The following is a 21,282-nucleotide window of genomic DNA, read 5'->3' on the forward strand; positions in this document are numbered from 1 at the left end:
CATGCACGCTCGGTCATGCCCGACTTTCTGTGACCCCCGGGACTGTAGCCCACCAGGCTCCTCTGTCCTTGGGATTCTCCAGGCAAGAATACTGGAGTGGGTTGCCATCTCCTTCCTCAGGGTATCTTCCTGATCCAGGGATTGAACCCACATCTCCTGCATTGGCAGGCGGACTCTTTACCACGGGGCCACCTGGGAAGCTGGTATGGGTGCCCATGACAGCAATCAGACCGTTTGTTAATAAGAATACATTCTTTACGTTTTCTTTCCTTGTGAGAGGGCCCGAAGTTTGGTGCTTTAAAATCAGATGGAATCAGATACAGGCTTTTAACAGCAAGAAGGGAGCTGCTTCTGCTGCCATTTGGGGAGATGATGACCTTTCTCCCTTAAAAATAAACATGGTCACCTGTCTTTATTAATGCATTAAGGGAAGATGTGTATGCTAAACGTTTGAATTCCAAAAGTAAGACATTTAAGTTATGAACAAAGATACATGGAAAGATGAAAGGAGAAACGAGGTGGGGTCAATTGTCTGGGCTCAGCCCATATGGACACAGATGCGGGCACAGTAAACTGCTGGACTAGGAGGGTATTTTGTCTGTCATAGATTGATGCATCTGGTATATTTTAAATGGTATTTGTTAATATTATGCATCAGGCAGGCTAAGATAATTGGAATTAGAAATTCAAAGTAGTCTGTTCAAACTCAAGGAAGGGCAGATATGGTTAGGTGATCAGAGGGTAGTTTTGTTGTTTCTTAACTTAGGAAAGATTTGCTTGAAATGGGAATCACAAACCGTACAATCAAGCGTATTCACATTGTCATCTGACTCCAGTGACAATAACCACTGGAACCTCCGGACACGGCCGGCACCCTCCTCCCAGCAAGTTCACACCTGCCCCGCCCGCCCAGCCTCACCTGCCGAGGGACGGAGGGTCCCACCCGATAGTTAAACATGTGCTGTCTTACCTCCTTCATGCCGGAAACTTAAAGTGCAGAGTAGCTACACACGCATCACGTTAGAGAAAAGGAACACGCGGGGCCAGACCAGGCGGCTCAGTGCGTGGCCCTGTGTTGGCAGCGGGCACTCGCTTGGGAAAAGTCAGCCTGCCTTGGAATCCAGCCCCCGGGCTGCGTGTGCAAGGCCTGAGGGAGCCCAATCGGGAGAGAGGAATTAGGAAGAAGGAACAAAAGCCCGTTCACGCGGCCTTTCCTCTTTCTATTACACTTTCAGCATCGCCGCCGAGGAAACCCGTTTTTGAGGAGGGGACGTTCGCACATGAACTCGCAGAGGGTAGTTCGGCTCCCTTATCCTGGCGAATTGGGAAGAGGACGAGAGCCTGACACGGACCAGCGAAAGCATCGGGCATGCTCAGCAGAGGTGGCCTCACCAACACGTGTGAATCAAGGCCGTTTCCCCCCGTCACCCCCTGGAAGCTCTGTTTCTCAGGCCGAGCTGTTCTGAAGATGGAATGGAATCTCGGCAGGCCCAGTGACCCCTGAAAGCTGTTCTCAGGCTGTGTCAGCGAGAGTTAGGATCGAGCCCCCCTTTCTGGTGTGGTGACCGACCTGACTGTGTGGTGGTAGAGACGCTAAGCTGTTAAAAGAGTGCTGAGAAGCTCACATGCCTCCAAATGCAAACCCTTTAAGAGGGAGTCCCAGCTGACGCTCACACAGGCGGAGACGGCGAGTAAGTGGCAGTCCCGGGCAGAGAGGCAGCAAGGGAGAAACGGAAGACGCTGCGCTGGGCTGCGGGCCGTGAGCCCTGGACTCTCTGTTTGGTCTAAAGTTCTTTTTGTACTTGAAAAAACAAACTACATGGAAGAACAAGAAAACAAAGAAACAAAAGCTTTAAAGAAAACCACGTGCTTTTTCGAAGTCCTGCTGGGAAAGCCTCCCCGGGATGAGTTCTTTGCCCCTACGTGGCCCCGAGAAGGGCCGTGCTTTTGGAAGAGAAGGAAAAGGCAACCGGTCGCAAAGCAGGGGGTTGAGAGCACACGAAAACTAGTTAAACCTCAATTTTGCAGAGCTTAACTGATTGGAGGCTTTAATTAATATATTTTTATTACAATTCTGAGTTTTGGTATTCTAACTCTAGAAGAGTCCTTAATTGCGGGGAGGTTTACTGATAACATAGGATTCCCTCATAGCTCAGCTGGTAAAGACTCCGCCTGCAATGTGGGAGACCTGGGTTCAATCCCTGGGTGGGGAAGATCCCCTGGAGAAGGCTACCCACTCCAGTATTCTGACCTGGAGAATTCCATGGACTGTATAGTTTATGGGGTCGCAAAGAGTCGGACACGACTGAGCGACCTTCACTGTTACTTACTGATAACAGGAATTTCCTGAATTCTGCAGGGTCAGGCTCAGGAAGCCTCCAGCTTCATAGCCGGGTCGTCCCCCTGGAGGGCTGAGGGGGTGGGAGATGCCCTCAGAGACCCTCCCACGCTAACTGATGTGCCCATCAAACCTGCAGTGACCTGAGCTCACCTCGCTTTATAGATTCACGGAAAAGGAAAATCACAATTTTATGAAGACTTAAACTGAAACCCTGGTGGAAAATGTTAATAAGGGACACACTCTGTTCCAGAAGTGTTCTAATCAGTAAACTTTAAAAAATAAATATTTTGTCCTCACCACTTCCTCTTAATAAACAGCAGAAAGTCTTGCTCTTTTCCACAACCGAGTTTGTTACATGCTGGGCACTTTAGTGACATGTAATTTTGGGTGTATGCGTAGGAGAGAGTGACAAAGGTCTTCTGCAGTGAGGCTTAGGGAGGACCATGTGGTAACAGTAACAACAACAATAACTTCACCTGCATTTCAGGGCTTGACATGTTCAAGAAGCTCAAAGAATTTTAAATGAACAATTGTTTGAACCTTATTATCTTATTTAACATCTTAACAATTAAGGTTATATGAACATAGGCAAAATACAAAGGTGAATACTTATAAGCAGTGGAAAATAATTAAGAGAATTACACCATATTTCCATAAATGTACAGCTATTTATATCTAAACTGAAGGCAAAAAAGCTTTGCCTGGCGTTATGAGTGAAACATGGATTCTGCCTCTAATTGTGGAAGAGGAAGCTAAGAATTGCAGTATTATTTCAGATTCTTGCTCATGTGTTGGTGGGTTCAGCCATTTATTTGTTCATTCAACTAGCTTTATTAAAAGCATTGTAGGAGCTGGGGTGTCGTATTCTGGGGACCCAGCAGGTCAAACACTCTGTCCTCAGGGTGCTGGGGTTTTAGCTGGAGAAAGACCACACACAGTAGGTCAGCACCGTCTAGAAGATAGCTTCAGACAACAGCGGAGGGTGAGGGGACTAAAACGGGCGACTGGGCGGTGAGGAGCCCGGGGGGGAGGCCCCTCCTGAGAGATGGCGAGGCTGCAGAGGATGGCGGGGTGTCACTGGAGGGAGGGCATCCCGGGCGGGAATGGGCCCCGCAGTTCCAGAACCAGGGAGGAGGCTGGGGCAGGGCCCAGGAGGGGGGCATCAGGGGCCAGGGCTGGGGGCTTGAAAACTGCAGGTGGGGGGCGGGAGACGAGGCTTACTTGAGAGCGACGAGGGCCAGCCGGGAGCCTTACGCAGAGAGGCGCAAGATGACAAAGATGCCCCGCTCTGTGCCAGCCCCGGGCAGGGCCGAGGACACCAGCCAGGCGTCCCGAGAGGAGTCAGGGACTGGACTAGCAGCGGCAGTGCAGGCAGAGCTGCCAGGATTTGCTGACAGAACTAAGCAAGGCTTTCGGTCGAGTTAATACAGATTCTGCTCATTTCATTCTCCTGTCTGCTCTTCCTCACCCTCCTAAATGTCTGCAAATCCTGACCCCTCACACGACTGGTGAAGACAGGTCTGGTCTCAGAATCAAAGCTGCGGCCTAGATCCACTTGAAGTCAAAAACCTGGGTAGAAATCTGAACAACAACAATCTCAACAACCCTGACACTTCTCACAACCCTCATGCTTTGTTACCCAGACAGAATCTTCAGATAGTTGATGACACTAATTTTTATCTTAGCTTTGTTCTACAACATCTCATTGAAGATCAGTTCCCCCAACAGAAAACAAACAGTCAATACTTAACCCCAACTTAATATGCAAAGTCAATCTAATAACTAAACCAACTTGATACACTTGGATGTGCCGTGCTAAGCTGCTTCAGTTGGGTCCAGCTCTGTGGGACCCTAGGAACTGTAGCCTGCCAGGCTCCTCTGTCCATGGGATACCTTCATATACTTCCACAAACAAGGCAACTCCTGAAATACAGACAAGGGTGTGTGGGCATGCATGCATCTCCAAACACAAGAACAGCCCTGAGGAAGCACGTGGTAGCCGGTCACGGCCCCAGGGAGCAAATTCTCCTGGTGGCACAGAAATACTGATAGGCTCTTCAGGTCACCTGGGTCCAGGAGTTCAATCACCAAGCTGATTGTGATTGGTCCCCAGATAACACGAAAACATCCTGAGAGATTTGCACCCTGGAGTAGCCAACAGGCCCAGCGTGCTCGAATACACTTGAGTGAAACCAAGGTGACCCCAGGCTTTGAGAGAGCGAGAGCTTCTAAGAAAGGACCAGAGCACACACCAGTACCAGGTGTCCTTGCCGGGTCACCATTTTCGGGCCCCACGTGGGAAGGGGGCCAGGACTCCTAGGGAACCACTCAGAGCCCGGGCCCAGCTGCCTCCTCCAGCCCGTGGGGCTTCAGGACCATCCCAGAGCGCCCAGAACGCTCGTGGGGTCTGCCACAGGCCCTAGAAGCCACGGCCCCCGCCCAGACCAACCTTCCCACGCTTCAGGAAATCCCAGCGAGGCCTTCCTCCTGTTCTCAGGACACCAGGCTCTAACCAGGTGATGCCATAAACTGGCTATCGATTCAGTGGGAGAAACCAGTGCAGAGAAATGAAAAGTGCGTTTTCAGGCTGGTCGCTTTACTCCTCACCGCCCCAGTGCCTGGCGTGGAGCCCAGCACGGCCTAGGTGGTCAGTAAACACTTGATGAACGAGGGGGGTGCACCCACCCGCCGAGCCCCATCTGGAGAAGGGGCCCCAGCTCCATGGCCTCCGATGCAGCCTCGGCCCCAAGGCCAGAGCCGCACAGTGGACACGGGGGTCCCCCTGAGAGACAGTGAGCTGTGCCGGCCTCAACAATGAAAGCCCTTTGGAAGAATGGGTCTCAGTGCTTCATTCTGCAGTTTTCTCCACAATATTTACTGTCTTAAATGAGCACTCAGCTGAGGGAAGGACAGACTTCTATGCTATGAAACAAATTTTAATTTCTTGCAGAATATTCTCATACATTTTATTTTTTTACATCTCGCTTTTTTTCTCTGCCTAGCTTACCAACGCTCTCACCTTCGTTGGGATATTTGGGAATATTGCATAATCTATTCCTGGGATGCATGAGCAGCTCTGGAGCTTATAAAATATTCATTCACTTTCAAAAGTATTTGCACCCTGCTGTCAAACGTGGACAGATTCATACAGAGTATCGGAAAATGGCTATTTTAATGGCAAATGCTTTCCTCAAACCTCTCTTTCCACTAAAACATTTTCTTCAAAATTATTTTCATAAGATGAACAATTTCAACATTAGCAGCTAATCCCCTTTCATTTAAAACTCTGCTGATAAAATTCTTTGCTTGTCATTCAAATAGTAAGTAATAATTATAGACTGGAGGCTCCCATCTCTGGATTCATTAATGGTAAATTGCATGGAAGTCTGAAGCATAAGGCGGCTTTGATACATCTCAAAATGCAATTTCCATAGCTTCCCTTGGCTATGTACAATTAATTATACAGTTAATAAGGGAAATATGTTAATGAAAGAAACATTATTCATCCGGACCACCTGCCTTCACCAAATATCTTTTGTGAGCTTCTCTTCTTTTTGTACTTTTGGTCTACAGACAGTAAAAAAAAAAAAAAAGACCTCACAATTGACAATGTGGTGATTTTAAACATCAGTCTCCCAGGCTGCAGCTACTTCCATTAACACAAGTCTAAAGAAAAATTAATTCAACTTTATTATATTTCTACTAATTTCTGCCTTTTAAAAGCTTAAGATGTCTACCCATGGCATTTTAAATGCCTGAAACAGCTGTTTAGCAAACAAAAAATTACTATTTAGCTGTCTTATTTCTACCAACGATACACTCATCTTCACAGATAAATGGAAAGCCCTGGAAAACTGAGCAGAAACTGCAAGAAAGATGAAGACAGAAGCCCCAACCATTCTGAACAGATTAAACTCTCCTAAGTCGTTCTTATCCATGGCAAACCCCCGTGTTTAACAATAATTAAACCCTCTCATTCTTTGGATATCCAGAGTTTGTCTGTAGATGGTTTAGTGCAGAAGTCAATGTTAACCTTTACGAAGACAGGTAATGTTTCTGAGGCTTTGATGTGGAAGAGAAATCAGAATGGCTTAATTAAAAAGTAAACTGTCTAGCTGTAGCTACCTCTCTGATTACTTTTTATAAATTACTTGGACAATAGGAAAGAATGCATTTGCAAATATTAGTCTTAAACAAATTTTTATTGATTTAGATTAATAAAGTCTTTGTTAAATGAGATAATAAGCATTTGATTTCAGCCTCAATCATGTCTTTTAGATATATGAAAAACACTTTCAACCATGAGTTATTCAGAAATTCCATTAATGTTCAAGATGCAGTTGGAAACCAACCTTGGATTCCAGAGCTGATAGGCAATAAGAGGAAAAAAAAGAATCATGACAATGCAGTTTTAAGATAACCAACCTTCAGAGATCTTCTAATGAAGAAACTAATTCTGGGAGACAACACTCTCCCAAAGAACACCCCTGCCATCTCCAGCATGGGGTGGGGGTGGGGCCTGACGGGCGACGTCATACAAGAAGGTGAGCGATGAAGAAATCTCTGCGTTTTCACTGTCATTCGGCGACTCAGGCAGTGCTGCCTTAAGATCGTCTTGAAAAGCAGTTGCGAATAATGTTTCTATGTGTGCACCAGCAGGTCCATATGTTTAAAGGGCCATCCAGCCACACCTCCCCAAGCAGATGGCCACCTACAAAATCAAGTGGCCAATCTCAAATCACAATGGTAAGAGAAGATTCTAAGACCCAACACCTTCACCATCACCTAGCTGACACGAAAAAGCTGAGAGGAGGCAATTTTCACTCGAAAGATGACGGCAACCGCTTAACAGGGAAACCTCTCAGGAAGAGGAAGGGGGGGGGATGGTTGCCTAGCAACACACAGACAGTATCCCGCGCATCATCAAGCAGCAGGGCTTTTCTTAGCAGCAGTCTTTTCTGTTCTGTACCAGTGATGTACTCATTACAATTTTTCTGATGAAGTTTTTAGGAATAATAAAGAATTCCAGCGGGTGCAGTAAAGGTTAGCTAGGAAAGCAACATACACATGAATGTCCTCTCCCATATCCAGATGGGAAAGGCTGGACTCTACAGAATATTATTAGGGGATATTTGCAGATGATCTAAAAGTGCTATTTGGAAGTACAGTGTCTGGTTTTTAATTTTCTGAAATCAACAGGCCACACGCTCGTTGGCAATAATATGAGAACAGGGGAACAGAAGTGACACCAAGACAGGAAAAGCTAATATAAGACACAAATATTTATCCTCATCTTTTCACCAACCAAACTTGCTGAGAGGGAATGAAGCCTAGACATCTGTCTCCTGTCTTCCCCAAGACCTTCCAACCAGCAGCGAAACTGCTAAAATACAGCAAAGAAAAAAGGAAAAATGAAGATTTAATCGTCAGCCACAATAACCAAGAGTTGCTTGACAAGTGTTCATTGTTCAGTTGCTTTCAAATGGGGAGTTCAAGGTGGAAGAGAGAAGAGAGCTGATCTATCAAAACCCATTTTCACTTTTTAGGGTGAAAAGTTGGAGAGAGGACTACCCCATGCGTTGTGCATCTCTCCCCAGCTCAGCGGCCATCACACCATGTGCTGCCTGAATGACACGCCCATGCGCTCTCGAGGTTTGGTGGGTGAAGCGGAGGACTATCAGGTGTCAGTCTTCCTGCTCCTCCTGCACAACCCGACTGCGAACCAGCCCAGGCCCCACCCAACAGCACCCTCGACTGTCATGGCAACACACGCATCACTGGCATTTCCCCGTGGCCACCAGACGGGAGCACCCAGGGTCCACTCACCTGCCCAGCTGCCTGCTGACCAAGGCATCTGTCCACGCACGTTGACAGCCAGCCTACGCTGCACACACAGCTATGAAGGCACTTCCTGAAGTGAGGTGATCCCTTTCAGTTCAGTCCCTCAGTTGTGTCCGACTCTGCGACCCCATGGACTGCAGCACGCCAGGCCTCTCTGTCCATCACCAACTCCCAGAGCTTGCTCAAACTCATGTCCATCATGTCAGTGATGCCATCCAACCATCTCGTCCTCTGTCGTCCCCTTCTCCTCCTGCCCTCAGTCTTTCCCAGCATCAAGGTCTTTTCCAGTGAGTCAGTTCTTTGAATCAGGTGGCCAAAGTGTTGGAGTTTCAGCTTCAGCATCAGTCCTTCCAATGAATATTCAGGACTGATCTCCTTTAGGATGGACTGGTTGGATCTCCCTGTAGTCCTAGGGACTCTCAAGAGTCTTCTCCAACACCACAGTTCAAAAGCATCAATTCTTCGGTGCTCAGCTTTCTTTATAGTGCAACTCTCACATTCATACCTGACTACTGCAAAAATCATAGCTTTGACTAGACAGATCTTTGTCAGCAAAGTAATGTCTCTGCTTTTTAAAATGCTGTTTAGGTTGGTCATAGCTTTTCTTTCAAGGAGCAAGCATCTTTTAACTTCATGGCTGCAGCACCATCTGCAGTGATTTTGGAGCCCAAGAAAAGAAAGTCTGTCACTCTTTCCAATGTTTCCCCATCTATTTGCCATGAAGTGATGGGACCGAATGCCATGATCTTAGTTTTATGAATGTTGAGTTTTAAGTCAGCTTTTTCACTCTCCTCTTTCCCTTTTATCAAGAGGCTCTTCATTGTCTCTTCACTTTCTGCCATAAGGGTGGTGTCCTCTGTGTATCTGAGGTTATTGATGTTTCTCCCAGAGATCTTGATTCCAGCTTGTGCTTCATCCAGCCTGGCATTTCGCGTGATGTACACTGTATATAAGTTAAATAAGCAGGGTGACAATATACAGCCTTGATGTACTCCTTTCCCAATTTGAACCCAGCCTGTTGTTCCATGTCTGGTTCTAACTGTTGCTTCTTACCTGCATACGGATTTCTCAGGAGGCAGGTAAGGTGGTTTGGTATTCCCATCTCTTGAAGAATTTTCCACAGTTTATTGTGATCTAGACAGTCAAAGGCTTTGGCATAATCAATAAAGCAGAAGGAGATGTTTTTCTGGAATTCTCTTGCTTTTTCTATGATCCAACAGATGTTGGCAATTTGATCTCTGGTTCTTCTGCCTTTTCTAAATCCGGCTTGAATATCTGGAAGTTCACAGTTCACATACTGTTGAAACCTGGCTTGGAGAATTGTGAGCATTACTTTGCTAGGGTGTGAGATGAGTGCACTGTGCTGTAGTTTGAACATTCTTTGGCATTGCCCCTCTTTGGGACTGGTGACCCCTTTGCCCGTGTACAAAAAGGCAGTGTGGGAACTGGCCTGAATGAGGTGTCTCGTCAATCTTTAGAATATGGGAGCACCTTGCGGTGTCTCATTTACTATGTAGAACATAAAGTTGGGCCTTAGATGTGATTCTGAAAGTGACATGAAATCAACTGGAAGCGGCCATCTACACTGTGTTTAACTTGCAATGAGTCTCATGTTCCTGAAGACGAGAACAAATAACCTGAAAGGCCTCCTCTATGAGAACCTGGAGATGCTGGGTGGACGGCACAGTCTGCCTTTCACAACATAAAGGGAAGTTCCAGGTGCTGGGCTTCCACTGTCCACATGAGACCTTTGGGCACCCAGACATGTAGGAGGCAGGGTGCTGGGTGTGACACCTCCTCCCCCAAACCAGGACGCTCAGAGACCACACTGTCAGTGAAAGCATTTGCTCAGGCCACAAGGAGTTTACCTGTCTCCCTACAGACTCAAAATGGGAAAACATTTGGACCTGGGGCCTCATCTAGGATTGAGGGTCAAATTCACAACACGTACTTCACCTGGGAATCTCTGGGTAGGGAGCTGATGTAAAGATGGTCCTGGTTTCATGAAAGCCAGGAGTGGCTGGTATATCAATCTCAAAACCTGTCCTTTGACGTCAACACTGTCAGCATGGGCTACATAAAATTCTGAGAGATAAAGCCCCACTGATGAGGAGCTTATAATCTGAAATTCCAGAATCCAACAGATGGCAAACATACCCAAGAGTGAGTTTAGTTCATAGGAACCTAGATAATAGAAGTATTAATATTACATGGAACCAGTCAAATGCTACATTTAAAATAACTGTCAAAGGAGGTTCAACAATATAGGACAAGTACAATACAGCAGGCAGACTTGGAAAAGAGTATCAGAACAACTGCAAATGAAAAATACACTCCTGGAGACTACAGACACAAAGGATGTGTTACATGGTGAACCAGACCCTGCTGAAGGCGCATCCAAGGCACACTGGATGGGAGGGTGGGGGAAATTCCCTGGAATGAAAGGCCGAGGGACAAAGAGAGAAAACACGGACGAGGGTGTGAGAACACCCTACAGTCAAGATGTAAACTGGAAATGGCTTTTCATCTTCTAAAATCGGTTGCAGATAGGAATTCTGATTTCAGGAATCGTAGTAAGTCTGGAGCAAAAGAAAAATATATAATAAAGTAGGTCCACACAAAGACAGGGCACAAGGAAGATCCTGACACAGAGCTGTAGACTTCAGGAAGAAAGTGAGATACATCACGAAAATACAGCCTCCGCACCCGCAACAGACAGCCTGGCAACAGCATCGAAGGCAAGAAAATAGTGCTGCTAAAGTAACGGGGGAAAAGTAACTAGGATTTGATCCTTGTCTCATCTATCATGCAAGTGGGAGGATTCAATAAAGACATTTTCAGACAAAAATGGGAAGGCTTTCCTACTAGAGGACTGAAAGAAGAGTATGTTTTAGGACAAGAGGAGATTTTACCCAAAACAAAGAACTGAGAAAGAGTGATGTTGATGGGGAAAAAAATGAGTCAATCTGAATAAGGACTATGAAAATCAGTAACTAAAAAACGGTTAGTTTAAGGGTATAAACATACAGTGAGACTAAAATACTGGATAATGACAATACATGTCTCAGAGGGAGATATCAGGGTCAGAGTCAGCGTCCCCGAGGTTATCGGGGAGGGGGCAGAGATGTGCCTGGTAAAATCACCCGGACAGTAATTAAATTACAACTGCTGAGCCTGCGGGCGGTGGGGAGAGGGCCTCACGGCAGCCAGGCCTCGCAGAGGGAGCGAGGGGACGACGCCCCGGCACGCGGGCGCGGGCGGCCCGCCCCACACCTGTGTGCACGGAGGCCTGGGCAGCCCGCACAGGCGGAGCGGCGCGGCCCCTCACGGGGCTCCGTGAGCCGCCCTGTTCCGCGGGTGCGGAGACCGAGCCGATATTCCTGAGCGGCCCCACGGGTCACCCTGGGAGGCAGCCTCTGGATTTGGGACCACCTTCCTTCAGCGCGTCTGCCCTCTGACTCCGGAAGAGAAACCGTCAGAGGGCAGAGGTCGCGACCCCTCGGGTCCCGCTGGTTGGTCACGCCCTCACCTCCGGCAGACGCGCTGAAGGAGCAACGGGAGAGCTGGACTTCCCCTGCTCAGGGAGCCGCAGGGGCTGCGTGCGGACGGAGCGCAGCCCCCCACGCTGGCCAGGGCCACGGCCGTTCACGGCTGTGTGCACGCCCGCCTCTCCCGAGCACGCTCACCCTGGGCGCGGGAGCGGGGTTCCCGGGGGAGCTGCGGCCTCTCCTGCCGTCTCCGGCCCACCGGGACAGTGGCCCCTCCCTGCCCAGGCTCCCAGGACAGAGGGTCTCCCAGCACTCGGCTGCATCCAACCTGCCCAGCCGCACCCGTCTCACCGCAAGCGGACTGGAGCCTCCTCGGGGCAACACTGGCCGACTGCTTCACTCAGGCACTCAGGAGCGCTGCTCTGCCCTGGACCGTGCCACATGCAGGGATGGAGGATGAGCACACGTGCTTCACCGATGGACTACTGGCGGGGTGCAATTTCAGAAAGTACATGCTATACAGAGAAGCGGCGGCAAGCCTGGACTGCACGTTCAGAAGCAGAGACATTACTTCCCCACAGAAGTCTGCACAGTCAAAGCCACGGCTTGTCCAGCAGTCACGTATGGATGTGAGCGTTGGACTGTGAAGAAAGCTGAGCGCCGAAGACTTGATGCATTTGAACTGTGGTGTTGGAGAAGACTCTTGAGGGTCTCTTGGACTGCAAGGAGATCCAACCAGTCCATCCTAAAGGAGATCAGTCCTGGGTGTTCATTGGAAGGACTGATGCTGAAGCTTAAGCTCCAATAATTTGGTCACCTTATGTGAAGAGCTGACTCACTGGAAAAGATCTGGATGCTGGGAAAGATTGAAGGCAGGAGGAGAAACGGATGACAGAGGATGAGATGGCTGGATGGCATCACTGACATGATGGACATGAGTTTGAGCAAGCTCCAGGAGATAGTGAAGGACAGGAAGCCTGGTGTGCTGCAGCCCATGGGGTCACAAAGTCAGACACAACTAGGAGACTTAATAACAACACGTTATATCTTCTGATTTTACACATAGTTCCGCCCTGGGCCTGGACTCACACTGCCGTGACTCAGTTTGCTGAACGTTTCTAAACCTGCCAGACTCCAGAGGCGCTCTTTGGGCTGGAAGAACATGGCCTCTTTTCTGGGCAACACGTCAGGTTTCGCTGAGGGAGGTGGTCAGGCTCACGGGATCGTTTCGTGTCTGTTCATGTGAACAGACACTTTCCAAGTGCTATCTGGACACCAGTTTCCATTTTTACCCCTCGGAAACGTTAACTCACGGACTTACTACCAGATTGTGTTTGAGCATTCAATCTAATTCAATAAATACTAACTGAGCGCTTGATCCCACTCTATCTTACACAACTCACTCTCAATAGAAGTATGACAAGCAAGGAAGTCATTCTGGCATCATACTAGCACTTTAAACGATAAATCAGATGTTTAATAATCACAAGACGAGTTGCACCCCACCAAACATGTAGCGTTAGTTCAGTGCCCCCTAGCACTGGGCAGGGGAGACGGCACCCTGCCGTCAAACGGCACGAGCACTGAACGGTGAGGAGCCATCAACATCACAGGACCTCCCCGGCGGTACAGTGGTTAAGACTTCGTGCTTCCAGTGCAGGGGGTGCAGCTTCAACTCCTGGTTGGGGAACTAAGATTCCACATGCTTCGAGGCGCGGCCAAAAAAAGAAGGCACTGACCTCGAAGCGCCAGAGAAGCCCTGTGCAGAGGGCTGGCCGAGTGGGTGGCACGGCCAGCAGGGGCCGCAGGTCGGCTCTACAGAAGCCCAGGGCCCAGGCCCGTGTGTCTGAGTGCTGGCCCCACCTTCCCGCACCTTCAATGCCCCACTGAGAGGTGGTCCCCGCCCCAGCTCCTGGTGAGAAGCTGACTGCCCAAAATGGTTCCTGCCACATGCTGTTGTTTCCTGGGCTAACACCTTCCTTTCCTGAGGACCCTCCTGGAGGTGCGCCTTCTCCCAGAGGAAGGGGAGGGGTGGGGTCACTGCGCCCGGGGGGGAGGGGTGGGGTCACTGCGCCAAGGGGGGCAGGGGTGGGGTCACTGCACTCGGGGGGTTCACTGTGCCCCGGGGGGGTCCACTGCACCCAGAGGTGGGGAGACAGCCTCCATCCACCAGCCTCCCCCCCAGCCCCCTCACCGTAGGTTGGGGCTGCAGAGCAGACGCCCCCGGAGCCTGGGCAGCTGGCTGCCTTCCGGCAGCGTCAGCCCATCGCCTCCAGCACAGTGCGTGCCAGAGGGCTGGGGCAGAAAGGAGTCGGGCCTCTCCCGGCCTTCACATGAGCAGCAGACAAGCGCGGTTCAGGCCTCAGGCCTCATCACGTGCTAACCGTGTGTCCCAAACCCACAGGAGGACGTCCAGCTCCCGAGACCTCGGGTGTGAGTTTGTCTGGAGGTGGAGCCTCGAAAGAGGTGATTACATGGTGGGTGGGCCGTGGTCCACCGTGACTGGGGTCCTTATAAGAAGAGATCAGGACCCACAAACAGAGGGATGGACGTGTGAGGACGCAGGGGGAAGACCGCGTCCACGTGGCAGAGAGAGACCCAATAAATGAAAACTTTCCACACCCTGACCTCGGGCTTCCAGCCTCCAGGACTAGAGACAGTCCCGGAGGCAGATTCCATTGAGAATCTGAGGCAGATTCTGTTGTCTGAGCTACCCCGTCTAGGGTGCTGACCACTGAGCTGACTAAGGCCACGTGAGGGCCACAGACCCACAGCAGCTGGACACTCATGCCTCCGGGGCTAGGAACACAGGTGCCAAATTTAAAGACCAAGAAGCTGGGGCTGCCCACCCCCTCCTCCGACAGACCAGGCCTTGGGGAAGAGACCCAGCTTCCGGCTTGAGCCTCTGACTTCTGCCATCGGGGCGCACAGAAGTGTGAACACAAGCTGAGGAGCCTGGGGGGCAGGAGACCACACCAGCACTTGCAGGCCCTGCAGTCAGGTGCAAAGGAGGTCCGGAGAGCCCCGCCACATGGCCGGCCGTGAGGGCCGAGCGGCTGACCTCTCTGTGGACACAGCACGTCCTCCGCCCGTGTAGCCCGTCACCAAACACCCCGGCTCCGTCCGTAAGGGTCCTCCCTTCGCCGATGAGGGGCGGCCTTGGTCACCGTCTGTAGTGTGGTAGCCTCCCAGTTTCCAGGGGCTTACTTTACTGCCCTCGGTTTTACGGTCTTCATCTGTGAAACGGGCTCAACCCAGGTCCTACCTCACGGTTTCTCGGGACAGCGCTGCTGCTCACACGCTCAGGGGTGCTCACACCTGCTGTATTTTCCAGGAGTGAAGGGGATGCAAAGATCCAGTCCAGACCCCGACCTTCAACTTGAAGATGTGGCCACTCTGTCTACACGGCCCCGGGTGTGAGCTCCTCCGACGCCAGGCCCTGGGGACCCCCACCTGCTCTCAGCACCGCCCCAAAGCCACATGCTGACAAGTCAGCCTCTGAAGACGAGCGTGGTCTACAAACAGGCCTTTTGGAAGGGTAAATTCAAAGGTGACCCTTTAGCTTTCCAAAGGGTGGATGGCGGTCTGAAGAAGCCGTGCCCGTCACGTGTGTAAACGACGGCGCTGATGGCAGCCCCATGCAGTCCCTGGCCCGAGGCTTCCGTCTCCAGAGCGCTGTCCTGAGCTGGATCAGATCTGGTCACGTTGCCTTGGAAACGCGTCTTCAGAAGCCAGCTCGGTTCACCGCCGAGGGCGTTTCCTCCCCATCTCCCCTCGTGGTGACGTTGGGGCCCCCACCTCGGCCCAGGCCTGTGTGCCGTGTGGTCAGGCCCCCCTTCCTGGGCTCGCAAAGGCCCCCAAAGCACCATCACCTGCACCCAGGGCTGTGGTGTCCCGGGTACCGGACATCTCCCTGTGGAGAAGGCCCTTGTTTCCTCAGCTTCATCGGAGGAACATCGTTCCCATTTTGGCCTTAATCCTTCCCGGCTTACTCGTCACAGCTGCAGGCCCACAGGCCCGGCGTCTCTCCCTCCCTGGTTTAACCCTCACGGGGAACTCGTAGGGGGTGCTACCCCTGAGCCCGTGTTGGGTATGGGGAAGCAGAGGTCAGCGGGTTCATCAGGGACTCGGGGCCAGAAGCTTCCTAGGTTCTCCCACTTTTGGGGGCCTGGCGCCCTCGCCGCCCTCAGGGTGTCCGTCTTCAGGTTGAGCCCCGGGCTCGGCAGCCCTGAGGCTGTGCCTGGCCCTGTGGGGGAGGTGACTCTGGGGGCAGCAGGCTCCTGATGGCCGGCCTGCCCTGCCCACGTGCCCACGGGGCGGCCGCCAGGACTCCCCTTCCGTTCCTGGCTGCCTGGGACCTCGCCCTCTGAGCCTGCACCAACAGCCGCCTCCCTGGCCCACTTCTCTGGGTCTTGTCCCCCTGCCCGGGAGCCCCGGCACACTGGGAAGGCCGTCCCTGCAGATGAGCTGGCTTGGCCTCCTCCATCACGGAGATCGCCCAGGTCACGAGGGCCGCCGGCAGTGGCTGTGTCATTGGCACGGCAGCCTGTGACCGCGTGCACTTCTCCCGTGGAGCCGCCTGCCTCCTCTGGGGGAAGGGCTGATGGCTCCTTCTCACGCCCAGGAGGACTGGTGCTGAGGGCTCGGTACGGCAGCCCCCAGCCTGGGGCCTCGGTGCAGAACCGACGACATGCCGCATGGACGGGGTGGCCGCGGTGTGGGGCTCAGGGCAGAGGGCTCCCCCCAGGTCAGCCCCCGGCCGCCCTCCGGCGACAGCAAGCTGGCTCAGCTGCGGCATGCTCCTCAGTCCTTCAGAGGCTCGGCCTCTGCCGATGGGTACGTTCCGTCCTGCACCCTGGGGGCGAGGGCGCCTCCCAGCAGGTTCCCAGCTGGCTCCTGGGGTCTGCTTGGACTTCGGCACGGCCGTCCTCGTGACCCCTGCACCGTCAGCCTGTGGTCCCTGGGGCCGGCTGTCTGATACTGGGAGCGGTCCTGATGGAGGGCCAGGAGGCCCAGGCACCACACGCGCGTCTCCCAGCGGCCTTGATGGGTCAGCAGGTCGGCGGGTCAGGTCCTGAGGTTCAGCTGCTCCGCAGCCCATGAGGATGCGGGGTCAGCGTCTATGCACCGCTGACAAGACCACCCAGCCCGGGGTGGCCCTGTGAGACAGGGCCGCAGTTCCAGAGCGTAAGAGACGAGCCGTGTCACCTGCCTTCGTGGGTGAGAAGGTGTAAAAGGCCACGGGGACTTGCTTCTGCCCGTCTCCACGTCTTGATGCCCTGTGCGGGGGATGACGACCACGGCGGGCTGGGAGAACCCTCTGTGCGGTGGCTCGGGCCGTGCCCAGTGGGGTCCTCGTGGCCCCATCAGCCCCTCTCCATGGGGTTCGTTCTCCGCTCCGAGTTGGGAAGAGCAGCTGGTGACCCCCATTCAAACAAAGGCAGTTAATGAGAGGGAGCCTTGAGTCTGGGGCCGGCCCAGGGCACGCAGGTGTCTGGATTGCATGGTGGTGGATGGGGGTCGCTGCCGTTACTGGGGGTCACCCCATGTTAGGGGGGCCGCAGGCGGCCAGGGGATGGCAGGTCAGCTCTCTGGGGTAGGGACTCACCCAGAGACTACTACCAGGCTTGCTCTCACACCTGCCGCCACACACGGGAACCGAGAGACACAATTTTCTATGGAAAACACAATACACTCACCTCCCATTTGGAGGTGAGATACATCAAGTTGTAACTTGAAGGTCCTGAAATATGGAAACATCACAACGTGATGAAGACTCTCAACACACGTTTCCCAGGGGGCACTTGCCAGAGAGACACCCCTTGCTGGCATGCCGGCCCCAATACTGAATCTCATTAGAAATCTGGACTTTCGAATAAATTTCCTTTTCTAAAAGGGACATGTTCTCTAAAAAATCAGCTCTGAAGTAATATAACCACAGTTATTTATCCACAGAGAACTTCCTGGTGGCTCCGTCTGTAAAGAATCCACCTGCAATGCAGGGGACCCGGGTTCGATCCCTGGGTGGGGACGATCCCCTGGAGAAGCAAATGGTACCCCACTCCAGTATCCTTGCCTGGGGGATCCCATGGACAGAGGAGCCTGGGGGCTGCAGTCCACGGGGTCGCAGAGTCAGAGACGACGGAGCGCCTGAGCCGCAATGCACAGGAGAGGCGCTCCCCAGGTGCTGGCAGTGGGCGCAGCAGGGCGGCACGTCTGAGACCCGAGGGTGAACCGTCTCCCCCGGAAACTGCAGACCTGGGACTCAGGATGCCCCACAACCACACGGAGCCCAGGGAGTGTCGTGCGGCCTGAGCCCCGGGCGGAGCCGGAGCAGAGCTGAGCTCCCGGACTTCGGCTTCCTCCTATCCCGTGGCCTCAGCTGTGTCCATCAGCCCGTGAGGCACCCGTGTCTCCTGCCCTGGGACCCGCACGTCTGGGAGGGAGGCCTCTGCCCACCAAGGTCACCGGGGGCGACCCCAGGCCTCTCCTTCAGCTGCCCACCGAAGCTCTTTAGCGAACACGTGGTCTCTGGGCTGCTCTGGGGCGAACGTCTGTGTCCCCCACATTCCCTGGAATCCTGGCCCCCAAGGTGACGAGGTCAGAGGTGGGGCCCTTGCGCTGGGATCAGGGCCCTCACGAGACCCCAGAGCTCCCTGCCCCCTCCCCACGGAGGACACACCAGAGGCTGCCATCTGAGAGACAGGATGCGCACTCCCACCAAACCCCACGTCTGCCGGCCTTGTCTCAGCTCCTGCCTCCAGACTGAGGGACTCCAGTATCTGCTAAGCCACCCATCTGTGCTGGTCTCCATACCCAGGCTCTACCCAGGGTCCTCTGAAGCCCGTCCCCAGAAGGAGGGGCCGGCCAGCGAGACGGTACTGATCAGGGAACGCCCCGGAGGGCAGGGGCCACGGCCGTCAGGACCCATCCACACGGTGCAAGGGGCTGAGCTATGAACGGGCGCCTCTTATAAACCCTGGACAGCAATTATGCATCAGGTACCATGGGCTCCAGGACAGGCGGGGGGCTTCCTATGGGGAGGCTTCTCTGCTGGGCAGGCAGCTGACCCTTCCCACGAGAAGCAGCACGGGGTGGGGGGGACATTTATTCACCCAGACGCTGCTGCTCGGAAAGCCTCGCGTACAGTCGGCACTCAACTGTACGCATTCAGTTGGCGCTCACCTGTGCGCATTCCCAGGGCAAACCCCACAGCTGCTCAGTGGGGTCAGCGTTCTGTGTAGAGTGGGGACAACCCTCCCTTGGGGAGGCCTCGAGGGGAGGCTGGACGTCGGGGTGCCCTCCCCTCGCCGCCTTGCCAGTGTGCTGGGCAGTTGGGGATCCTCCCCCACCAAGCCCACCTCTCCCAGGCGCTCCCCTGGAGGGCGGGGCGCAGGCTGGGCAGTTGGGGACCCTCCCCCACCAAGCCCACCTCTCCCAGGCGCTCCCCTGGAGGGCGGGCTGTAGCTGGGCAGTCTGGGACCGCCCCCCAGCCTCTCCCGGCCACTCCACGGGGCAGGGCCCGGGCCTTACCAGGACCATGTGGCCGGTGGAGATGTCCATGTTGGGCTGCACGGGCTCTTCCGACCAGGATGAGGTGCTGCTCCGCGCGGAGGGGCTTGGCATGGGCCCGTCACTGAACTGGGAGGACACACTGCTGACGCGGGATGTGTGCGTGGCCTCGGGGCGCTCCGTCGTGCGCACGGCCATGCGCTGACGGCACAGCTCCTGCAAGACAGCGGGCCGGTCAGCGCCTCCCACCTGCGTCCCGGGCCGGGGGGGTGGGGGCTGGGGGGACAGGGCTCACCCGTGACCATGCACACCCTACAGGTATGCACACAGACACGCACAGACACGCACAGGGTAGACACGCTACAGAGAGACAGGCATACTGACACAGACACAGACAGACAGACAGACAGACAGACAAGGAGAGGCTCTAGCGGGGCCGCCCTGGGCCCGGTGTGGACAGACTTCAGGCGCCCCCCCCCCCCCTCAGAACGTGGGCTCTGGTGGGGGCGGGGGTGACCCTGTGAGCTGAAATACAGACACTTGTAGCGCCGTCACGGTATTTACAGGAAAAAACCCTCTTTTTGGTTATTGTTCCCAAAGCATCACTCACGGGGGGAAGCGCCCGCGGGACAGAGTCAGCAGAAGCGCGCGTGGGGGAACATGCAGGGTGGATGGGATGGGCCTGCCAGGTGACACAGACGCGCTCTCTGGGCCCGGCAGAGCCCGGTTCGGTCACCGTGGAGCCTCAGGGCCCCGGCACAGGGGTGTGTGACCAGCCTGGCGGGGGAGGCCCGGCCGTGCCCGCAGCCGCCAGACTCAGGGCTCGGTGGTCACGCGGCCCTCAGGAGACCCAGCCAGATGCTCCCCCCTTCTGACCCACAGAAGTGCCTTTGGGGGGATCCCATCAGCCAGGCTACGGTGACTCCCAGCCCTGCCCGGCGAACACTGTCAGCAGAGCCGTCCAGCAAAAGGACGTGAAGAGAGAGTTTACAAGAGGATCCAGGCCCACACTGAGAACTGCTCGGGGCAAAGGGGCAGTGTGGAGACCCCAGAGCCCTCCCCTTCACTGGTGCGCACGGGGGCAGCTCCCCAAACGCCCGACTCCGGGCAAGGAGGTCCCCGCGCCGTGTCCTCTCGCCCGGCCGCCCGTCTCTGGGACTGAAGCTCGTCCTGAGCTGCTGAGGACTCGCTTTCCCCGGGGACGCTGTGCTGACCCTTCCCTGGGTCAGAGGATGGCTCAGGGGCGCTGTGAGGGGGACTGCCTGGCCGAGAGCCCCCAGCCCTGTCAGAGCATCTGTGGGGAGCGGGCTGGGCCCTGCAGAAGCCGGCGGAAGGGACCACCAGGAAGGAAGGGCGGTGGTGAGGGGCGGGGGCCCTGCCGCTCTCCCCCAAGGTCAGGAGTTGCCCATGGCTCCCAGACACCGAATCTGCTCGAAACCCCCCCTCGTCTTTTCACGGAATCTTAGAAGCAACGAGGAGCCCAGGCACGGCGGGTGGGCTCAGTCGTGTCCACAGGCTGCCTGTGGGCCGCCGGCCAGGCCCCTCTGTCCTCGGGAGTCTCCAGGCACGCATACCGGAGGGGGTTGCCACGCCCTCCTCCAGGGCATCTTCCCGAGTCAGGGACTGAACCCGCACCTGCGGCGTCTCCTGCACTGCGGGTGCGTCCTTTACCACCGTGCCACCGGGGAAGCCTGCGCGGCAGGCGGCTGCCGATGCTGAGGAAGATGGCCCCAGGTGCCGAGTCCACGTCCCACTGGTTCCCACCGCGGCATGGGAAGGCTTTTCTGATTTTGAGAAAAGCACCCCAAGAACTTTCTGCGGCAGCTTCTGAGGTTTCACATCATTCACCCAGAAGAACAAAAAACGTCCTCCAAGAATAGTTCCTCTCGGGAAGAGGATCTGAGAAGCTGGCGGTTCACCCCCCGAACAGTAGAACATCAGGGCAGCTCCTGTCTGCCCTGGAGGCGCCGGCATGAAGGGCGACGGCCACTCTGGGTTCCATCCCGCCTCGTCCCCGTGGAGAGGGCGCGCCCTGGGAGGGCCCCTGCCTGGCCAGACTCCGAGAGACCTCGGGTGAGGCATTCAGGCCCCCGGTCCAAG

General features: G+C 54.3%; 1 protein-coding gene across 2 annotated transcripts in view; it reads right to left on the bottom strand.

Moving 5' to 3' along the window:
• PTPRN2 (protein tyrosine phosphatase receptor type N2) overlaps nucleotides 1-21,282 on the bottom strand; it is a 601,207-nt gene that overhangs the window by 70,136 nt on the left and 509,789 nt on the right. For both annotated transcript variants that reach the window (XM_065938706.1, XM_065938705.1), the window contains one exon: nucleotides 19,204-19,398. In XM_065938706.1, coding sequence (XP_065794778.1) covers nucleotides 19,204-19,398 — 195 coding nt within the window. The remainder of the gene's footprint in view (nucleotides 1-19,203; nucleotides 19,399-21,282) is intronic.

The sequence above is a fragment of the Muntiacus reevesi genome, chromosome 6 (genome assembly GCF_963930625.1).
Source record: "Muntiacus reevesi chromosome 6, mMunRee1.1, whole genome shotgun sequence".
Taxonomy (NCBI): Eukaryota; Metazoa; Chordata; class Mammalia; order Artiodactyla; family Cervidae; genus Muntiacus; species Muntiacus reevesi.